At 37.1% G+C, this 24,045-nt stretch overlaps 1 protein-coding gene across 1 annotated transcript; it reads left to right on the top strand.

Moving 5' to 3' along the window:
• The first annotated feature begins 2,403 nt into the window (after nucleotides 1-2,403).
• On the top strand, nucleotides 2,404-19,795 carry LOC131429342 (uncharacterized). Its single transcript, XM_058593416.1, has 2 exons — nucleotides 2,404-2,620; nucleotides 17,456-19,795. The coding sequence occupies exons 1-2, from the start codon at nucleotides 2,404-2,406 to the stop codon at nucleotides 19,768-19,770; spliced, it is 2,532 nt and encodes an 843-aa protein (XP_058449399.1). The 3' UTR covers nucleotides 19,771-19,795.
• Nucleotides 19,796-24,045: the final 4,250 nt, after the last annotated feature.

Genomic DNA, 24,045 nt, shown 5'->3' with positions numbered 1-24,045 from the left:
TCTTATTATGTCTGCTAAAAATCTTCGGCATATCGGATTTCCCTACCATAGACGACGGTTTTGAAGGAGTAAGCGATCTATCAAAGGGAAAGCATCGCTATGATTGGTCAATCGATGCAAAAGCAAAGCTGTTGGTAGCACACGAATCTATAAATCAAAGCGAAATTATAGCTAACGTTTCAGTCCTACGTGTAGCATGCCAGAGGTAGGTTGTTGCTAGACAGCAAGACAGAAAGAGCTATAAAACGATTTGAAGCTTTCATTGGTATGCTTTGTTCTTGTGTCATGCGAGTTCGGATGAAATTCTATGTTATGTCGTTTTCGCCTAAGAAATTTTCAACTACCTCAGGGTAAATTTTGAGTGCCTCAGATTAATTTATAATTTATGAAAGATGAACTCGATTATTAATGAGAAAAAGTTCATCGCTTCAACCGAAATCGCTGAATGGTAGTAGTGGTAGAGAAACTTAACGCTATAAAAATAAGCTCTAATATCGAAATCCGTATTGCATGTAAAAATATAATTGCATACATTTGGGATAATGATGTAATTTCATCCGTTACAAAGCAAATAAAAATCAAGACAAACAGAGTCTATATTCTGGTTTCGCGTGTTCGGCGTTGGTTCCTGATAAAAATCAATCTAAGCTGACTCTCGTGCAATTACGGATTCAAAAGTGTGACGATTGATTGAACTGTTTGATTGTAGATCATTAGAAATTTTGGTTGCCTTGTTCCACATCATTGTCTCGAACAACCCCATGGGGCTGATCCTTGCAGTTTTTTTAATACTTCCTTGCACCAATCGACACGAGCCTCTTTTTGAGCGATTTTGAAATTGTTCGGGAACCCACGAGAACAAACCTTTTTTATGGCCAAGTGTTCATAAAATATTAAATGCACACGTGTGGAACTAATGTCCAAGGATGTCTCTATCTCAATTTTTCACGTTTAGTGCAACGTGGTTCTGGATGACAGTTTGAAATCTTGAGCACCCTTTACCTTGTAATTCCGGAACCGGAAGTGTTTCAAATTCTATCCGTGACATCGCTGGATACAACCACGAAAAACACCTGAGGGAAATTTCCAGGTCTTTAAGCAAAATTTTAAGGCTTTATTCCGAAATCGAGAGAACTCCTGATCCGCGCTGAAGAAGAAAATTTATAGGTCGATGAAAATTCTTCCTATGAAGATTATGCGTCAGTGTCCGGATTAGATGAAAATCCGAAGGGGCTATATCTGGTCAGTATGACGGGCGAGATAACACTTATTATTTCAGCATTTGAGTTCTGAAAATTCTTGCCGTGAGGGGTCCTGAATTATTGATTCTAGACTATCCATTAACTATTTGACGTATAGGCCCTAAAATCTACCAACATAACTAAGTTTATTTACGAAGTTCTTGTACACGCGAAGTTTGATATAATTTACACGAAAAGTCAAAGCACTTGAGTAAGTACAGGTAAACTATGACACCGAAAGATTCCAGTTAGCCAAATCAGAAAAAAAATCTGAAATCGATGCGAATTGCACCTCCCAAAGAAACACGCAACGGCTATCACAGGTCAAGAATAGAACATAACTATAATTAAAAGTATCGCTCAAAGCGGTTTCCGTAGCACGATTCGTCTTCCAGTAATTTATTGTACAACGTTAGCCAACTTCGTTCAACACGCTTCTAGATTTTGCAATACGCGAACAAATCGTTGAACATCTCGATCTCGATAGAAACCATCCGACAAAAAAAGTACTCAATCATTCTATCTCGTGTGGTATATCAAAAAATGCCGATCGGACCATTGCACTAAATCCAAGAGCAAACAGACATCTTTCCTCCCCGGACTGCTTTGTTTGTGCCTGGCGAGGCCTACTGGTACTCCACTCTACAACACACCTGATGGTCAGCGCGATCAGACTGTTATTGCTGGGGAGTTCAGACGGGTGAACACATTTCGGTTATCATCGCGCAGCTCATTACCATTTCAAACTCGATGGGCAACGGAAGCCACCCAGCGGAGCATAAGGCCTCGGATATGCGCGGTCAGAAAATCGTATCATAAAGCGAAGTGTGCGCGGAATTTGATTTTTTTTCTTTGCGATTTCTTCTCGATCATTTCGGTAACGGATTAGCACCTGGGAAAAGAAACCTGCTACGCATTAAAGTGAGCGTGAAGTGCCCGCAACGAAAGAACGAACGAATTAAAAGGAATACTCAGTGACTTGGTAGTTTTTTTTTCTGAAGATTCGGACTCTGGTTCCGCGAAAAAGTGGAACTACGATGAAAATTCGATGAGTGGAACGTGAATTAAATCGATTGTTCTGTTTGACTAGAACTGACCTCCGATTATTGGTTTGAAAAGAAAAAAATTGAATCTCAAGAAGACTCATTTCGAGTACGACGAAATGAAAGTGCCAATGCTGATGCTGTTCCTGTTGCTGGGTGTCGCAGGTACGACCGTTCGAGGGGAACCTTGTTTGGAGCAAGCTCGACCCCATGCAACCCGCTGTGATCAATACTTCCGCTGTGTGCTACTACCATCGGAGACCCACGTTTGGGTACCAACGCAATGCGCAAAGGGATTAATTTACGAACCACAGCTTAAGACCTGTGTTGTGCCTGGTGAGTTGAGTTTGAGGATCAACCGAGGGATAGACATGTGTAACTCTAGCTACTAACCCTAAACTGTACAGCTTTTCATTTCACATCATAATTGAGTTTTCCGGCTGTATAGTAAGGTGGTATTATTCAACTGGGTGACGTTGATTGAAAGCGAAACCGAAACGTAGCGCGGAACTGAAAGATTCAACCGTCATTTGAAGCGGTAACCACATGGAAGTTGTTCAGTTTAATACGAGACGATGTGATAATGAACGACGACCCCGAAAGGCTCGAAAGGCAAAAATCGAAATAAAATGAACCGTGATGGCGAACATAAAAGTGTTGCTATCAAAAGAAAATTGTTGGTGGAAATGTGATCTCGGTAGCATTTTTAATGGGTTCCAGCGAAATAATTGGAGAAGAAACGGAGTTTCGTGCAACTGAAAGCCTTGGCTAACAAATTAATCACGTTGATAGACTTGATCTGAAGCTCAAGTAATTTAATCTTGATATGGGGATACCAAGTTTTGTGATATCATTACGACATATTTTAGCAGGACATATTTTAATATTAATTCGTTCTCTTCGTAATCTTTTGACAAGTTTATGTATGAACTAGAATTTTTTTATATAACGATTTATTGGAATATGAGTTAAAATTAAATTATTAAGATTTAAATTGGGTGTTCAGCCACAAGTGGTAACTTTTCAGCCCTATTGAATACATGATTTGGTTATTACCATGAAGACATTATTTGCTTCCGCAATTCTGAGATTTTTGTGTAGGGAAAATTGTAAATCTACTTGTATTGTGTAACGGGGAAAAGGAACTTATATACTAACTTACTAACTAATACAGAGAGCGAATCGATTCAATTGAAGATTGCATCGATTTTTGTCGGAATTTGCTTATAATATTATGTGACATTACATCTAATGGTTCTATATTTGTGAGTCTGTGTAACCCATTTGTACTAAACCAGGGAGGACGCTTCAAAATCATTTTCAGAATTTTATTCTGAATCCTTTGAAGCGTTTTCATCCTTGTGGAACAACAACTTGACCAAATTGGTACTGCATAAAGCATGACTGGTCTGAAAATTTGTTTCTAAATTTACAATTTGTTTTTTAGACAGAGCTTAGAATTTCTGTTTATAAGAGGATATAAACATTTAATATATTTATTACACTTTGCCTGGATTCCTTCAATGTGATCCTTGAAAGTGAGTTTTTTGTCATACGTTAAACCTAAGTATTTAGCTTGATTAGACCATGTCAATTCCAAGTTATTGATTGGTTTAACAAAGGAAGCTCTGGGCTTATGAGGAAAGATAATTAATTGCGTTTTTGCTGCATTTGGTTTAATTTTCCATTTTGACAGATAATCACTGAAAATATTTAAACTTCTTTGTAGGCGACTGCAGATCACGCTTAGATTTCTACCTGTGGCTAACAGACTTGTGTCGTCGCAGAATAGCGATTTTTGACAACCAACGGGTAGATTTGGAAGATCAGAAGTGAGAATATTATACAAGGTTGGAGCTACGCTCGAACCCTGCGGAACACCGGCTCGTACGGGTAGCAATTCAGATTTACAATTCTGATAGCGAACCTGAAGAGTACTATCAATTAAATAATTTTGAATCATTTTGATCAAATAAATAGGAAACTGGAAATCAGACATTTTTGCTATTAAACCTTTGTGCCAAACACTGTCGAATGCTTTTTCTATGTCTAGAAGAGCAACTCCAGTGGATAACCCAGAAGATTTATTTGATTTTATCATGTTCGTTACTCTGACAAGTTGATGAGTAGTTGAATGTTCATGACGAAATCCAAACTGCTCTGGTAAAAAAAATTGAATTCTCATTTATATGAGACATCATTCTCAACCAGATTTTTTTTTAAGTTTACTGATAGAAGAAAGTAAACTAATTGGTCGATAACTTAATGTTTCTGCTGGGTTTTTATCAGGTTTAAGGATAGGAATTACATTAGCGTTTTTCCATCTTTTTGGGAAGTAAGCTAATGAAAAACACTTGTTGAAAATTTTAACCAGGAGTCTCAGGGCAACATCATGAAGATTTTTAATAAGAATATTAAAAATTGCATCATTACCAGGAGCCTTCATGTTTTTAAGTTTCCTAATAATTGATTTAATTTCATCAAAATTCGTCTCAATAATGTCATCTTGTGATAACACTTGGGTTGAAATATGATCATATTTCAGTGAGACTTCATTTTTAATAGGACTCACAACGTTCAAATTGAAATTGTGGACACTCTCGAACTGCTGAGCAAGTTTTTGAGCTTTTTCGCCATTTGTAAGAAGTATTTGATTTCCTTCCTTGAGGGCAGGAATTGGGTTCTGAGGTTTCTTAAGAACCTTAGAGAGTTTCCAGAAAGGCTTAGAATATGGTTCAATTTGTTCAACTTCTTTAGCGAAATTTTCATTTCGCAAAAGAGTAATTCTATGTTTAATTTCTTTTTGCAAATCCTTAACTATGTTTTTCATAGCAGGATCGCGAGAACGTTGATATTGTCGTCGACGAACATTCTTCAACCGAATGAGCAGTTGAAGATTGTCATGGATGATAGGAGAAATTAATTTAGTTTGAGCTTAATGAACTGAAAGATTTCTTGCTTCGATAATGTAATGATTCAAATGATCAATTGCTGTGTCGATGTCCGTAGAATTTTCTAAAATAGTTTCGTGATCCACATGATTTTCAATGTGAGATCTGTAACCCAACCAATTAGCTCTATGATAGTTGAATATAGAACTAATTGGATTAATTAAAGCTTCGTTGGAAAGTCTGAATGTTACTGGAAGATGATCTGAGTCAAAGTCAGCATGTGTAAGCGGTTCACTACGAATGTGACTTTGATCTGTTAGAACCAGATCAATTGTAGACGGGTTTTTCACGGAAGAGAAACAAGTCGGATTACTGGGATGAAGAACTGTGAAGTAACCAGCTGAGAGTTGATTATGAAGTATTTTACCATTACTGTTATTTTGCCTACAATTCCACTGGACATGCTTAGCATTTAAGTCTCCTATTACGAAAAATTTCGATCGATATCTTGTGAGTTTTTGCAAATCGCCTTTAAAGAAATTTAATTGCTCACCGGTGCATTGAAATGGCAAATATGCTCCAACGATGAAATAAATTCCATGAATGGTTTCAACTTCGATTCCCAAGCTTTCAATAACTGTAGTATTGAAAGAAGGTAAAATTTCTATGTTTAATTTGCCGTTGGACAAAAATGGCAACTCCACCACCCATTCCAGTAAACCTGTCAAATCGATGAACCACATAATGTGGATTGCTTTTTAATTTGACATTTGGTTTAAGAAAAGATTCTGTCACAATGGCAATATGAATTTTGTGAACTTTGAGAAAATTATCAAATTCATCTTCACTCGATTTTAAAGATCGAGCATTCCAATTTAAAATATTCAAATAATTATTTATTGTCACTGTTAAATTTTAAATTCATTATAATATTATTTGCAAATTGTCATCCGATTTGAAATGCTTCAAAAAGTGATGAAGTCGAATTCATTCGGATGATCATTTGAAAAAGTTGATCTTGTAGGTAGATCATTTTATTTTCAGTTATATCGCCTAAATCGACTTCACTTAAAGAAGCGAATGGCATTGAAGGAATATTTGTAGGTAGACTGCCATTAGGAGAAGATGATTTGACCGATCTACCTATTAATAAACTGTGTTCGTTAGAAGATGAACTGGAAGGCGGTCCTGTGTTTTGATTATTTACATTAGAAGAATTAGGTGGTAGTTTTCCACCTGTTACCAAAGCGTAACTGTCGTTAGAAGAATATGATGACGAGGTCGACCTACCTGTCGATAAATTGTTTTCGTAAGAAGACGAATTGGAAGGCGTACATGTTTTTTGTTTTAAATTCGAAGAAATAAGTGCCTAAGAAGAATTAGGCGTGGCATTTGTAACGGTTTTTTGATTTTCAGGTATGTTCTGTAAATTAAAGGTCGTTGATTTGACTTGTTGTCTAAGCGAACGAGCGTTTAAAATTTTTTCCCTGACAGGACATTTCAAATAATTGGATTTATGATTTCCATCGCAATTTGAACATGAAAATTTATCAGTGGTTTCATTCATTGGACAAACGTCTTTCGAATGAGATTTAACACAATTCAAACACCGTATATCCATATGACAATTTTTGGTTCCATGGCCGAAGTCTTGGCAACGACGACATTGCGTTAAGTTTGCAATACGATTATGCCGTTTATAATGTTCCCAATGAATTTTAATGTGGAAAATGAAACGTTATTTTTCTATAGTTTTCAAATTGTTTACATCACTTCGATTGAAGTGTATTAAGTAAAGTTCATGGTAAATTCCAGAGCGTGGTTTAGAAGTACCATTCGCTCTTTTTTCATAAGTATTACTTGGGAAGGGGCAAAACCAAACAATTCTTTTAGTTCATATTAAATTTCATCAGTACTTTGATCATTTGATAAGCCTTTCAAGACAGCCTTGAAGGGTCTGTCTGATTTTATATCATATGAATAAAATTTATGAAGTTTCTTGGACAAATGTCGAATAAGACGTTCGTAATCTTCCAATCCATCAACCAAAACTCGACATTCTCCTCTTCGTCCGATTTGAAATGAGACTTTTACTTCCGGGAGAAAAGTAAAAAGCTCAGTACGAAATGTCGGAAATCATCACCGTCACTGGTGGCATAGATTGATGTTTCTTGAAGAATCTCGTAAATATTGTTAGACGGCATAGAATCAACAGAAGGGAAATCCGTCCGTTGTCTTTTATTGTTACATTCAGATTCTATGAGATCGTGAATGTTATTGGAAAAATGTTGAATAACGGATTGTGATTTATTCCGTATTGAGTTATTTTTAGCCTTAGGCTTGTTGCCTTTCCGGTTGGACGCAGGCATTTTTGAAATGAATGAAATTTGTAATTAAATTAACTAGGCTAAATTAGTCTTCGATTAGACTCCTAGTTTGGAAAAGTCTTGATAAAGACTGATTAGTTCGAAGAATAGTTCTTTGAATAGCAAGCCTTAAAAAAGGCTGATTAATTTCTTAGTCTTGAAAAAGACTGTTTATATTAGAATATCACTCTTTGTATAGCCTTGAGAAAGGCTGACTAATTGTTAGTCTTTAAAAAGACTGTTATTGATTCAGGTAGCCTTGAAAAAGACTGAAGCCTTGAATCAATGAAACTCTAGGTAGCCAGAAAAAAATTCCAGGAGCCAAGAGCTATACGCGTGCGGTGCGAATGGCTGTTCAACACCGACTGATTAATTCCATATAATCTATTCACGGTTCAACAGTTTTACTTTTTCTGTACCATTTAATTCCACTATTTCACTGTCACGTTATTACACTATCACAAAGTCACTATACTTTAATGAAGCATAACAAACGTTACAATACAGATACGCGTATTTCGGAATGTTACTTACATCCTTCTTCAGTGTATCGGTTTTATAAGTTTGTTTGAAAGAATGCTGTAATGCTGCTCCTTTTATACGAAATGTCTTATTGTCAACGGGTAAAAACGGGAAGAAACAGGTAGTAACAGACGGGTAGGACGGTAGTTTGATTGTCAGCGGAGGGCAACAAACTGAAGAAGTGGGATATTAAGAGATTAGGTATTACCTAAATCTATTTGTATCTTATGTATCGGTAATAGCTTGAATAGCCAGGAGGGCTTATTTCCTTGGTCACGATTCAATAAAGAAATGGAGTTATTTTTGAAGGTTTCTAAACTTTCAGCTGTGTCTAATTTCCATGGGTTGGAAATTTGTCTTATGATTTTTATGTCGTTGGTAGTGAGTTCATGATCTTCAGAAAAGGCATGTTCAGCTACTTTTGACTTGAAATGATGTGGTAGTCCTTTCTCTAATTCTTTAGATGCTTTCGCTATTTCAGCGACGTGCTCTTTGAAACGGATGTCTAGAGTTCTCTTTGTTTGTCCAATATATATTTTATCACAATGAGAACACGAGATTTTGTATACCCCAGATTTTTTCAAATTATCGTAGGATCTTTTGTAGAACCTAGTAAATTTTTCAATTGACAATTCATGCTGCTGAATACTAAATCCAAACCAAATTTATTTAGTTTTGATTTCAAAGGATGTGCAATGTTTGGATTGAAGTCTACCGATATTCTTTTTAAATTTTCCGATGGGGGAGACAGATAAAAAATAGTATTCAAGGTTGTCAGTATCCTAGAAGTCACTGGAAAAAAGAAATCATTTTATAAACGCGTGACTGGTAACTTTTGTATGACTTTTGAGTGCGGTATATGCTCGTAGTACTAAGGTCTACCAACGTAACCGATGGCAATAGTGAGTTTCTTTTTTTTACTCCCCAAGTAACAATTTTTGTTACGCTAGCTGATTTGTGACTAGTTTGCAACCAGAAATTTGAGTGATTATTACTAACATCTAACCACTAGGTGACTCAAAAAGCGCAGTTTCTATTAGTTGTTAAGTCGGCCAAAAACAAGTTGTCATTACGTTGTGATGTCATACTGAAATAACTTATCTTTCCATAATTTGAAAATAACTTGTTTTCAAGTTGAAACTTAGTCACCATCGACATTATAAACATTGAATGAATCCAGAGAACTTTTCTATCTGCAATAAAAAGGTAGTTAAGTACTTGAAATCACAAACTTGATACAAGGTACAAATTTCACAACGATTTTAAAACCGTCGAGCGGAATTAAATTTTAATTAACTTTTTTTTGTTGTGAATACGACTTACTTCACTATGAGGTGCCTTTTCGAAATTTACCCTCTGAGAGAGTGATAAGTTTTTGATCGTGAATATCTCTTGTTGTATCTAACGAATCAACATAATTTTTGCTACATGCCATCGGAAATATGATCACAATTTTATGATAAAATATTCAGTTGTGTGACATAATCTCAAATTATTCAAAATTAAACTTTTCTGAAATGTTTGATATAAACGAGTATCAAAGAGGATAATTCATAAGGCGCGTTTGCCTTTCTCGTATTTTGAAAGTTCATATCTCAGTGATCTGTGGAAGGATTTATATTCTAACTACCAATAGAATCGAAATTTTTCAACTTAAGCGTGTATAGAAAATGCATTGAAGTATTTCAATAGTACATTATCGAAAAACCTGTCTCATTTGACCCATGTCAACACCAGTCAATCAGAATGCGTTCTGAGGAAGAGAACAAAGTATCTGCTGCTGTACAACAAATCGTTCGAGAAAATGTTCCGAACAGTGTTTAATATCGTAGTGAGTTTGGTTCTTTCTGAAAGGCAGGAATGAATCCCGTACAGCATTCTGATAGTTTCTTTCAATGCAAATGCAAATCCAAAATGAAATAATCGACATTGATATTCTATATGCTGCTATTTTTATAGCCGTTAGGACCGCCCATTAGTGAAAAAGCGACAAACGAAATTACGTAAAAAGAAACCTCTTAACAAAAATTAGATCAGTTTGGATTCTATCGCCACTGCGAGCAGATGTATTTTGTGTCGTTTGCAAAGCTAGTTTCGCTTTCGGCAAGAGCGATTACGTCACAGCTGCCAGTCGTTTGCATTGGTGAAAAAACAACGGTGGAGAGCATCACACAAAACCAGCCGTTCTAATGGTTTTAAAAGTTTTCTAAAGAACTATTAGGATTTCTTGCTCGCAAGAAAAATGTGGAAAAGGGGAATGCTTGCATAATTCATACATTTGATCAACTAATTGATATTCGGAAGATTAGGGAACATGGCAGTTGTTTTCGTATTCACAACATCCAGTTATGTCTCTGACATTACCCACCCCCCTTTTTATTTTGTGCCTTCAATCAAAATCTGTTTATGAAGATATGAAAAATAGACAACAAAATAACCCTACGTTCAGAATGCTCAAAGTTAATCAAAGCAGAGTGATTTCTCATTATTTTTGATTCATACCTTATGATAAAAAAAGAACCGGAATTTTCATTTTAAAATTCCCGCGCTTGTCCAATCGGTAAACTTTGCTTCTCTCAACGTTGGCAACACTTTTATACGCATTCTGTCAAATTTTGACGCATATCGTACGATTAGTTTGTGTTTGGCGTCTATACAAATAAATTGAAAAATTTTCGTGTGGCGAATTTTATAATGGATGAAAATTTAGAACAACGTGCGTGCTTCAAATTTTGTGTTGCAAATGGATTTAAGTGTTCCGAAACGTTGAAAATGTGAGAAAAGGCCTTTGGTGAATCGTGTCTAGCAAAAACACAGGCATACGAGTGGTATAAACGCTTCAAAGGTGGCCGTACAAGCTTGGATCATGATGAGATCCCTGGCCGCCCAACAACATCTGTTACTGAAGAAAACATTGAATCGGCGAAGCAAATCGTGTTGCAAAATCGTTCTGTACCGATTAGAGAGATTGCTGTGTTGATGGGCATCTCTTATGGATCAGCCGAACACATTTTAACTGATGTTTTGGGTTTGAAACGTGTCGCTTCTCGGCTGGTGCCAAAAAAGCTGAATTTCACGATAATGCACCGGCTCACACTTCGTTAGTTGTGTCGCAGTTTTTGACCAAAAACTCAACCAATATCATCAACCAAGCACCGTACTCTCCAGATATGGCCCCGTGTGACTTTTTCCTCTTCCCCAGACTCAAATTGCCATTGCGGTGAACGCGCTTTGAGACCATAGAGACCATAAAAGAGAATTCGCTGCGTGAACTAAAGGCCATACCTTCGGCGGCCTATAAAACTTGTATGGAAAATTGGATCAAGCGTTGGCATGCATGTATTGCCGCAGGAGGAGAGTACTTTGAAGGCGATAATAAAGAAATTTATTAAAAACTGAAATTTTGGGTTTTTTAATTAAATTCCGGTTCTTTTTTTATCATAAGGTATTTCAGTTTTAGCGGTATTTAGTTTTCGATTCGGAAGGTGCTCAAAAATTTAATTCGCACTACGATTTCTCAAAGATGTCTACACTGATTTTCAAACATTTTGAAGCAAATGTAAACTATACAGCTTCGCAGGTGAATTTATCTGACTTCAAACAATCGTTTCTCAAAAAGGCCAATAATAAAAATAATACAAAGAACTATAAAGTCATTCCATTTGTTTACGCAAATTTCACCCTCTGTGTTCCATGCCAACAAACAGGACGATATTTCAATTGCTAGTAAGGAAGGGCGAAACTATTTTTTTTAGATGGTTTCCGAACCTTTTACTACTGGAAATAGTAAAGGAGACAATAAAATTACTCATAGATTTGTCTTAGTCGCGGACATCAACCAATTTCATGAAAAATGTGCAAGGGCGTATCTTTATAATTCACATCGGAAGCATAAAAGTAAACAAATCGAAAAGGGGCGAAACTCTTTTTATGTTGATTTATTCAGTGGATATAAAGGGTGATTTTTTAAGAGCTTGAGAACTTTTTAAAACAATAAAACGCATAAAATTTGCAAAATCTCATCGGTTCTTTATTTTAAACGTTAGATTGGTACATGACATTTACTTTTTGAAGATAATTTCATTTAAATGTTGACCGCGGCTGCGTCTTAGGTGGTCCATTCGGAAAGTCCAATTTTGGGCAACTTTTTCGAGCATTTCGGCCGGAATAGCCCGAATTTCTTCGGAAATGTTGTCTTCCAAAGCTGGAATAGTTACTGGCTTATTTCTGTAGACTTTAGACTTGACGTAGCCCCACAAAAAATAGTCTAAAGGCGTCAAATCGCATGATCTTGGTGGCCAACTTACCGGTCCATTTCTTGAGATGAATTGTTCTCCGAAGTTTTCCCTCAAAATGGCCATAGAATCGCGAGCTGTGTGGCATGTAGCGCCATCTTGTTGAAACCACATGTCAACCAAGTTCAGTTCTTCCATTTTTGGCAACAAAAAGTTTGTTAGCATCGAACGATAGCGATCGCCATTCACTGTAACGTTGCGTCCAACAGCATCTTTGAAAAAATACGGTCCAATGATTCCACCAGCGTACAAACCACACCAAACAGTGCATTTTTCGGGATGCATGGGCAGTTCTTGAACGGCTTCTGGTTGCTCTTCACTCCAAATGCGGCAATTTTGCTTATTTACGTAGCCATTCAACCAGAAATGAGCCTCATCGCTGAACAAAATTTGTCGATAAAAAAGCGGATTTTCCGAATGGACCACCTAAGACGCAGCCGCGGTCAACATTTAAATGAAATTATCTTCAAAAAGTAAATGTCATGTACCAATCTAACGTTTAAAATAAAGAACCGATGAGATTTTGCAAATTTTATGCGTTTTATTGTTTAAAAAAGTTCTCAAGCTCTTGAAAAATCACCCTGTAGAAGGAAATTGGTAACATTTGCATGCCTTTTGAAGATAAACTAACAGTTCTTCGACTGATCATAAATTGATCTGAAAATATACGATACTTTCTAAACACGATTTGAAATCAAAGTCGAACCATTCATCGATGATTTTCTCCATTTGCTTTTAATGTTAGATTCGCCAATCTTTGAAAAAACAGCTGAAATGGCAAATATTCTCATCGATATTGATCGATATGATAGCATTGCAATCAATATCAGTATAGCTTACACGAACAACAGGTCAGTCTGGAAACGGAAGTGAGCGGAATTTATTGAAAATCGAATTCATAGCGTCATTGTGTTCGTCCGAACAAACGGAGATAGTTCCCAGGTCGGAGAAGTTATGACGAAAAATAAATGGTACTTTCAGCATCGCTTGCCAATTTCGAGAACGAAATCCATGTCCAGTCAACAACCAAAGGCGGAATAGTAGTTTCCAAAGAGGTTCTAATAATAGCCGCGATTTAATACATTTTAGACTCTCATTATAGCTATTTTTTCAATATATCGAAGAAAGAGAATTTCCATTCAAGTAATACAGGGTGATTTTTTAAGAGCTTGAGAACTTTTTTAAACAATAAAACGCATAAAATTTGCAAAATCTCATCGGTTCTTTATTTTAAACGTTAGATTGGTACATGACATTTACTTTTTGAAGTTAATTTCATTTAAATGTTGACCGCGGCTGCGTCTTAGGTGGTCCATTCGGAAAATCCGCTTTTTTATCGACAAATTTTGTTCAGCGATGAGGCTCATTTCTGGTTGAATGGCTACGTAAATAAGCAAAATTGCCGCATTTGGAGTGAAGAGCAACCAGAAGCCGTTCAAGAACTGCCCATGCATCCCGAAAAATGCACTGTTTGGTGTGGTTTGTACGCTGGTGGAATCATTGGACCGTATTTTTTCAAAGATGCTGTTGGACGCAACGTTACAGTGAATGGCGATCGCTATCGTTCGATGCTAACAAACTTTTTGTTGCCAAAAATGGAAGAACTGAACTTGGTTGACATGTGGTTTCAACAAGATGGCGCTACATGCCACACAGCTCGCGATTCTATGGCCATTTAGAGGGAGAACTTCGGAGAACAATTCATCTCAAGAAATGGACCGGTAAGTTGGCCACCAAGATCATGCGATTTGACGCCTTTAGACTATTTTTTGTGGGGCTACGTCAAGTCTAAAGTCTACAGAAATAAGCCAGTAACTATTCCAGCTTTGGAAGACAACATTTCCGAAGAAATTCGGGCTATTCCGGCCGAAATGCTCGAAAAAGTTGCCCAAAATTGGACTTTTCGAATGGACCACCTAAGACGCAGCCGCGGTCAACATTTAAATGAAATTATCTTCAATTAGTAAATGTCATGTACCAATCTAACGTTTAAAATAAAGAACCGATGAGATTTTGCAAATTTTATGCGTTTTATTGTTTAAAAAAGTTCTCAAGCTCTTAAAAAATCACCCTATATATTGGTTTCGTCTTGCAGCGAAACGTGTGACATTGGTACTAGCACTCTCTTTCGTTGTAGTGAAAGACGAAAGTGTTTCCTCTCTCTTTGTTTGTTTTGAATGCGAACTTTTACAAATGAAATAGTAAACAGATAAGATGAGGCTTTTGCGTTGTATTCTTTCGTTGAAAATACGAGACAATTTTAAGGTCTGTTCTCAAATATAGAAATTTTCACTTCTTCACTTACCAAAATAATGTTCACTGAATTTTGCATTCTCTATTCCGTTCGACTTCGACTCTCGTTCGAGAACACTTGAAATTTCGAACACTTACCATCAAAGCTGTTCTACACTCAAAAAAATCCACACGTTAACCTTATGTGAAAAAACACGTAGATTCCAAAAATGGCTTTGTCATCGGAGTTTACGTGATCTTCTTAACAACCAGCGGATCATGATTGAATATGAAATGAACCATATGTCAGAATTATTGCTGTATGTGAATATATTTCATTTTGTCATGTACATTTTGTGCTCGCAATATGGCGTCAGTTGAAAAACCTAGAACAAAGAACATAGGCCAAATCCCTTTTGACCCTTCTACGGTATTTATCACAGTGATTTTAGGGTAAATAATTGCTCATTGATTTTATCGACAGTTATAAAGTCTAGCTAATTTTTATTATACTTTCAGATCTAATATTAGTACCAAGCAGAAGTATAATTTATAAGCGAATGTACCATTTACTGAGTTTATTAAATGGCTCTGCGAACCCTCTATTAGTTTTTAATACCAATATACATTAATAAGATTCAATATAGAACTTTATAGTAACAATTACATGAAAATAATGTGACTATTAAGTAAAATTCTGGTAAAAAGTAAGTTCAGATGAAAAAAATTTTACAGCACAATTTAAATGAACTTTGTATAAATTTCACAAAAGTATTCTATAGAATCTACGAAAAAAGTCACGTAGATATTACGTGATACAAATGTGGACTAAGAGTTCATGAGTTCATTCTGTGCTATCTACACTTCACATATGTATTACAAGAAAAGTTCTATGGATAAAAATCACATACGTTTTCACGTAGCATTGAAGTGAGGATTTTTCTGAGTGTATATTATTTATATTATTCATGTCTTAGTAAACGAAATCATCACACTTGTATAAACAAATTAGAATGATTCTAAACCGAACAGAAGTAATACGTACGAAAGTCGATCGAGTAATGTTCGAAAATTGAACAATTCGAACGAATGATATTCGAGTTCATAACCAACTCGAACGGAATACAGAATGGAAATCGGATATTCGATCGGAATATTTCGAATCGATCGACATACAGAATAGGGGTGGTTATTTGACAAATATGTATTTCTACTAAATGTACAGTGTGGTTACTCTATTATTTTTGTTATTTTACTGAAAATTAGCAAAACTTTTACTAAGTTCAGCAAATGAAATGATATTTCAAGGTTCACAGACCGTGCCAGTAAATTTTCCGTGGTTTTTACAAAGGATTTGTTAATATTCAGTAGTTTTTTGACAGATGACCGTAAGTTGGGTAACTTATGCAGTATAAATATTATATTTTATAGATCATTACCGCAAAAAAATATTACCGAATTCAAAAAGATGAATTTAGTGTACAACTAATCATGTTTTTGTTGTTCAATAGAGATTCTCTCCATTTTCATTCAACTTATTTCTAAGTAGAATCATCAATATGCTGGAAACTACCAACCAATATGAATAGTTGATTTCAGTAGTTTCAGCTCATTGTCTTATTTGTAATTGTCATTGTCTGATTTGTAACGAAAACTTTTGTCACAGCTGCAAATACCCTGCCAAATCAAAAACTTTCTTGCAAATTTGTCGGCAAAAACAAATTTAAATTTGGCTGGAACATCCCCCCGATCCGTTTCCAAGTAAAATTTTTGACCTGGGATTTGACCGAAGTCAGCCTTGACATAGGTTTCATCATCCATCAGAAGACACCCGTCGAACTTGGTCAGCACCTGGTCATATAGTTTCCGAGCACGAATTTTGACCACACTATTCTGTTTTATGGTTCGAATTGGCTGTTTTACTATCTCGATACGACTTGATTCCTTCCCGGAGTCGAGTTCTCCTCACGGTACTATGGGCAGCACCGAATTTTCTGGCCAAATCACGGTCCGACAGATTAGGATTCCTCTTAATCGTCTTCAAAATTTTACCACGCAGTTTCCGGTCGACAGTTCCACTCCGACGATTGGCTTGAGGCTTCCGAATCGTCGTCAATGTTTCCTTATACCGTTTGATAACGCGCCATACGGTATTTCTGGGCAATTTCAGCTGTTTAGCTAGCCTAGATGCAGACCACAATGGATTTTCCAAATAACTGTGGACAATTTTTTCCCTTCTTTCGGCTTCCATGTTGATTGTTTACAAAGTACAGTCGATTTTCGAAATTTCAAAAATCATACGTAAAGCTGACAAAGTTCCCGACACGTGGGCGCCAAGAACTTCCAAATCCGTCTACCAGAAGCGCCACAATATGAGCAAAAGTTTGTTCCAATTCTAAATGAAGCAAGTTTTAATGACAGTGGACGTTATTCATAATCACTATTGAAAGTTATATGTTTACTGATTTAAAGTAATTTTAAATACTTTTTTACTCTTAGTTTCGAGTTATATTGGTTAGAAATTAAGATTTTTTCCTTAGATAATTGCTCTTTAGGCCTATAAAACATAAAGGTACAAAGTTTAGAAACCGACTAACATTCAAAAGTTATTAAATTCCTACACTAACATTAATGGCTCTAACTTTAGAATAGATGATGGTAGATTATGTCATATAATGATTGTTCATTCTAAATATTTTCTTATAGACTAGTTGAATCTAACTTATATCTGACACTAACATACTACTGAATAAATCTCTTTTTAACACAATGAGACTCACATCAGCGAAACGGTTCATGTTCTATGTAAATTTGCCATCGAAACTCATTACGAGCGCTCGAAACTGTTCTCTTCTTTCGTTGCAGGTAACGACTGGGAATGTGACTTGTCGGCCGAGGTATTGAACGAAAGTGGCGAAAATGTTTACGGTATCAATAATCTGCCAGCGGCATTCTATACGGCCCCAACCGTTCAACCACTGAAACCCACGACTGTACTGGGCTCAGACAATATCGCATCCGACAACTCGATCACTGATCATCCACTGGCAGGCCTTCCCGCTATCGGTAGCGACAATGAAGGTTATTATATTATGCTGGATCGCGATGGAAACAATCGGACGACTATCTACCGCAAATCGGAACAACACAGGGACGACGAAGGGGAAGAGGAGTTTAGCGGGGACGGACAGTTGGTTGATGTGGAGCTAACGACCGTTTCGGTTGCTCACGAGAAACACTCTTCCGCATTGGCGGCAACTGGAGACAATGACGATCTATCACCGACTAAGTTAAACTCGTTCTTGAATGATTACAAAGTGAAGTCTAACAGTGCGACCTCAGTGAAGTCTAAGCGGAAACAACCCTTGCCAGCGGACGGTAAAATTCATCCTGACCATATGATGGCCATCATAACCCAACAGAAGAAATTAAACACATATGCTAATCAAGTGAAGCGAAAGGGAGATCCTACTGGTGGCGTCGGAGATAAATCACCATTCTATGATCAACCGATTTTCACCGGCCGCCCAGAAGGCTCGATCATGTTTAATGTACCACAACGGGTTCCGGAAGAATCGCATAGTAAAGCTCCTCTCATGTCTGAAGATGTGATCAGGAGTATCATTGAAATTTCCAAACAAATGATGGCAAGTCATAAACCCCACATGGAGGAGATGTATGTAAAGCCAATCTTCATCCCAGTGTCGGTTAGCTCCTCGACGAAAGACCATAACAGACTTCCAGACAAACCCACCAAGGTTATGTTCCACCAAATGTTTCCATCGCTTTCCAACAATACCACCCAGTTTAGTGCTAAACCGATTGGTATTACTATAACGAACCCTTATACTCTAGGTCAAGCTACGATCTACGATAACCTACGTGATCAGGTCATGAACCATCCACAGTACTATAATTACCAGGCAACAGTTATGGACGCATACGGGAATCGATATCCATCTCAACAATCCATGTCCAACGTCAATATGTTCCCTTATCCTCCGACGATAGCCTATCCCGGTTTTAACCAGCAAAACTATCAATATCCCAATGCCTACAACAACGAGTTAGAACTGACGAATCGCCTACGAAACACGGTTGGATATGAAAACGAAGATTATTCATCCAACGAGAATGCACTTTCGGAAGAGGATGATGACGATGATGATAATGATGAAACATTGGCTGCAATCCCGGAAGAAGACGAGTCGGAATCCGTCAAGCTTTCCTCCAACGATGACAATGTGGAGTACGATGAACATGCGGAAATGAAAAAACTCATATCGGTTGGCGGAATTACGTTGAACTATCACGATTACAAAGACAGTATTCTGCCGCTTCTCGACGCTAACCCGGATGAGGTTAGAATTTCCGTTCTAACCTGCACACTGGGGTCAAGGCAACCGAACAAAACTGACTGCACCAAGTACTATGTGTGTAATCCACACAACGGAGCGTTCCAGTCTTTCACGTGTCCATCCTTTACGGCATTCAATGCGGAAACCCGAATATGTGATACTACGACCTACAAGGAATGTCTGATTAAGAAAACACAGAAAACAACAACCACTACGACAACTCCTCAGTCAACCACGTTAACACGGCTGGTAGAGATTAAACAACAGAACCAACTGACCACGGAAGCCAATCAACTGAAGCAGGATCTTATGACTGCCCACAAATACATCGATTTGATCAAGAAGCAAGCCATCAAGATTCTCAGTCGAAACAAAGTGACAACTGAAGCCACCTCGGGAAGCAGTACCCTGGAAAGTGGAACCGTTGGAATTACCAATCCAACCATGAGCAGCTTTTTACCGTCGATCACCGCTCCAAACATTCCGTCGACCGTAGCAACGAAGCGGCGTAAGACCAAACCGAAACGTAAATCGAAACCCTCTGGCGGTCATAGCAAGAAGCGAACGAAGGCCACTTCCAAATCAGCAGCGTCAAAACCGACTACCACAACAACGACGACCACACCGAAGCCCGTTCCGAAAGCTCCCAAATGCAAACGGAATGGAAAGATGCCGGATCCGGCAGACAAGCACAACTACTACGTGTGCTACAAGGCCAATCCGAGGAAATTCATCAAGACTCGGATGGCCTGCCCGGGCCATTTGGTATACTGCGGGGAGACCGAGTACTGTACGAACGAGAAGGACTGCAAGAAACAATGAGAAGTGAGTTTGTTTATAGGATTGTGAGACGAATGAGCGAGTTTGAACATGTTTGTATTATATATTTTGAAGATAATTTATTCACAGCATTGTATTTATTTAATTTATTGAACAATAAAGTAGTGAATTTAGTGTTTTAAAGATTCAGGGATTAGTCTCGGATTTATGTGTTTTGATACTCTGTCCGATTGTTTTGAAACCTCATATCCGAAACTCCTATATTATGAGCAATTTTGCAGATATAAACAAATTCAAACTAGACCTGTGAGCCGATCAAAATTGTCAACATCGGCGGCTGGTCTTTTAGCCAGCGGCGGCGGCGAATCAGCGTGATGCCATTTCCTGAAAATATCGGCGGCGGAGGCGGAGCGATTCGGTGTAATCAATTATAAACATATCATTAATTTTAATATTGATTCACACAGGACACCTAACCTTAGCATTACCATCTCAGAGTAAAAACTTTCTCTTCAACTTCTACTATGATTTTTCAAATGAATTTGCCCGTTTTCATAAGAAATCGTTGAAAAGGTGGAGTAATTAGAAATTTTCCTACCGATTTGACAGCTCTTGATGAAAGAATCATCCCTAAACAAACAGCGCCTCTACATTTCAGTTTTGCGACAATATGCCAATTGGCAAATTGTCGCAAAGCTGATTTACCGGTAGCGACACCTGCCAATGAAAAATAGAACCAAGAAAAGGAGGATTCTTTCGGAAATTTTCATATCGGCAGTAGTGATTTGCAACATTTTTATCGTTTATTCAAGAGTACAAATAGATATTAGCAATAAAAGCACAGACTAACAGACATGACAGTATGAGTAAATTCTTATAAAAAATAATTTTTCGTGATGCACTAGCTCCACCTATATTGTACTGCGCGAACTATTTACTATCTGTACACCCCTTGTGTTATGTAAAAGTTTTTTTACTAGTTGGTTTCCCCTCGTTTGTCAACACCGATCAGCTGCTTGCAGGGATGCCTGATTTCATCAAAATATTTGAAAATGAATCGTCACAATAAATTATTGGATTACGTTGATAATATATTTAACTTTTTCGCGATGTTGGAAGGTAACCATTTATTTGACTCAACGTTGTTCATCTAGACTATTTTTTATTGTGTCGGTAGTTTTCACCAGAAATTAAGTGGCGGCAGACCAGAAGCAAGTAAATATTGTAACAAAACGGGTTCGATTTTGTCTTGCGTTGGAGGATGAGAAATAGGCACAATTATGTATATAGTTTTGGCCATATGTATTAAATCTGTATCCTGCATGAAATTCGCATGGACGTATACAAATCAATACATTACAGGTAATTCTGTATGAATGGCAACTCTGTTGGTAAATGAAAAAAATAAACACAGTCTAGATGACAGACAGGATGTTTTTGATAGGGTAACGTGGCGCCATCATGACACATGTGAGTACTGTCCCAAATAAAGGAATATTCGAAAAGACCGTTAAAATGATTGAAGAATCTAATTTGAGTGTCCTGTCTGTTAGTCTGTGATAAAAGTACACTCGGAGTAGAAGAAAATCGATTTCAAAGTGATTACTACTACTTTTTTTAGTGTAAACTACGATTAAACATGGAAAATCTTCAGTAAAGTGTAAAATTGGGCAAGGTTAGGTTTTTTCGGATCAACATTTTGTTTAAAGAGAAACCAGTGTAACGTTGATTTCTCGAGTACTAGAATGTATAGCGATCGAGTACTATTTATATCGGATACTTTATTTGTTATTTCTAGACATTTGAAAAATGGTATCAAACCAAGTTTAATGCTCTGTTCTGAATAAACGGTAGATTTCGCACAATAAACTAACATTAACGCCTCAGAGTAAAAACTTTTTCTTCAACTTCTACTATGATTTTTCAAATGAATTTGCCCGTTTTCATAAGAAATCGTTGAAAAGGTGGAGTAATTAGAAATTTTCCTACCGATTTGACAGCTCTTGCTGCAAGTATCATCTCTAAACAAGCAGCGCCTCTACATTTCAGTTTTGCGACAATATGCCAATCAAAGTGAGACTATTCAAAACAATGGGTTATTTGCTCAGTGAACAAAATTATTGATTTCAAATGATGTCAATTGGCTGATTATGAAGACAGAAAACGCAAAACAATTTTTCTCTTCATTATATCAACTTAGGTAAAACTTGGTCATGTATTTTTTTGTCAGTTCCAGATTTTTTCAAAAATCTGTGAATCAAAAATCAGTCTATGCACAATTCACATCATCTCATCATCATCTTCTTAAACAGAGATGCCAGGTAAAAATTTCAAATATCTTCAGACGCTCCGTGACGATGACGTTGTGTGTGAATGCCTCCATGAGAATGCATCCAACTAATTTTCACAACTCTTGCAAAAATAGTGTGAAAATTAAGTGTTACCTTTACATAGAAAGAAAATTTGTTGTTATTCTACGTGAAGTAGAAGTATTGTGCAGGTATGTATCGTTAGTTTAAACAAATAAGTGGAAAAAACTTTAGAAATTCTGCAGTAAAATTAGTCCAACGGGGCTCGTGTAAAAAATGGCTCAACAATGCACCTCAGTCTGCCGCCCACTTGTACGCGGCGGGCAGATTTCCTCCCAGACGGCTGGCTATGTCTCCCAGCCATTTTTGCCGGAGTTCTGCGAATATCTCGACTTGTATTAATTGCAGCAACATAATTCTTTCACTATGTCATCAAAAATATGATCAGGAATTTAGGATAATATTTTGAACAGTGTTAGATAACCACAAACATCTCAAAAATTAAGTTTTCTCAAAATTTCAAAATAATGCGGAAAACTCTTTACTTTCGCTTGGATTTTTCGCGCAAGGACGACGATTTCGATGGTAGCAGACGTCGCGGGAGATAAACCATCAACCAGCAGCGACGGAGAGAGCACCATCTGCGTGGTTAAAACCTCAAACGCTCAGGTAGAAACTTTCATTCGCTTGCTGGTCATCAAGGCGAGAAGACTGGCATCATTTGCTTTTCGGTAGTCGTAACGAGAAGTTCAAATTTCAGATTTTAGTTCCGCAATATAGGTTTAGAATTCAGAACCTGCGTGCTGAAACTGGATTCTGGAACTGTATTCCGGAACTAATTTGAGTTTCGAAATTGCAATTCTAGAATTGAAACTGGATTCTGAGTCTGTTATTGGTTCTAAATTTAGTTCTTGAACTCAGGATCCAGTTCTTTATTTCAGACTTCTTCTATTCGGTTCTTTTTAGAACCATAATAATACTCCTAAAGAATTATGCGGAAATTTACTTTACTGTACTCTATAAAACCCATTTTGGTAGTCATGGCGAAAAATCGTCTTCAGGTTTCAGAGCTTAGTTCTGGAATATGGGTTTAGAATTCAGAGTCTGCGTGCTGAACTAACTCTTCATCGTCACTCGTCAAATCGTCACTCTTCATCACGAACGCTTTTATAAAAATTTCTTTTCAGAGCCACCATTTTTTTATTATAAAGAACTATACTGCTTATTTCATGATATTTAATTGCGTTTCAGAATGTTTAATGTAACTAATCTGTAATTTAGTCTAGGCGCATCGTTTAAATTTCTAGTAATAAAAAGAGGGGAAAGTTGCACAATTCAAACAATTGATCAACTACCAATTCGAATTCAGAAGCATAAATAAAGCATGTTATATTCGTATTCACGACATCCAATTATGTCTCTGACATTACACACCCGTACTTTTTTTTCATTCAAAATTTAAATAAAGGGCGAAGACAAAAAGCTGCACTAAAAAACATGATATGCAAAGCTTTTCTCTCAATATACCAGTTTTTTATTTCATTTACCTGGTCTTATGACTCGTTTTCATTTTTGGGATGTGCATGCAGCATTGACGAATATCAAATTAAATCGAACAGAAAAAAAGAAGGAAGAGCGATCCTGCAAGACGTGACGTGACGAGAGAATGACGCAATTTCGCCTGCAAAATTTAGACAGTTGCCGCAATCTTGCCAGGCTTCTGCTGGCTATTAGAAAAAAACGTTCAACGGTGGTTCTTCATTGGTCCAATACATTGGATCATTAGTCCAATGAAAGTCCAATCAATCGTTCAACGGGAGGCCAACACGGGACCTTCGTTTGCCGATTTTGAAACAGACCGTTGAACCGAATGCCATTTTTTTCGTTTAACAAACCCGCCCGCTTGTGAGGAATTCTGGCAACCCTCAGAAGGCTGGCTGCATTCCGGCAGCTGTCAAAATTGTACAGGCGAAATTGCGTCATTATCTCGCTGTATGAGTCTTGTTTA

The sequence above is a fragment of the Malaya genurostris genome, chromosome 2 (assembly GCF_030247185.1).
Source record: "Malaya genurostris strain Urasoe2022 chromosome 2, Malgen_1.1, whole genome shotgun sequence".
In the NCBI taxonomy this organism is placed as follows: Eukaryota; Metazoa; Arthropoda; class Insecta; order Diptera; family Culicidae; genus Malaya; species Malaya genurostris.
This window is presented reverse-complemented; position numbering and strand designations above follow the sequence as displayed.

Bases quoted from the DNA above. Each gene is read 5' to 3' on its own strand.
- LOC131429342 (XM_058593416.1), top strand. From the start codon at position 2,404: ATGAAAGTGCCAATGCTGATGCTGTTCCTGTTGCTGGGTGTCGCAGGT. The intron at 2,621-17,455 runs GTGAGTTGAGTT...CTTTCGTTGCAG, and splicing joins TAAGACCTGTGTTGTGCCTG to GTAACGACTGGGAATGTGAC.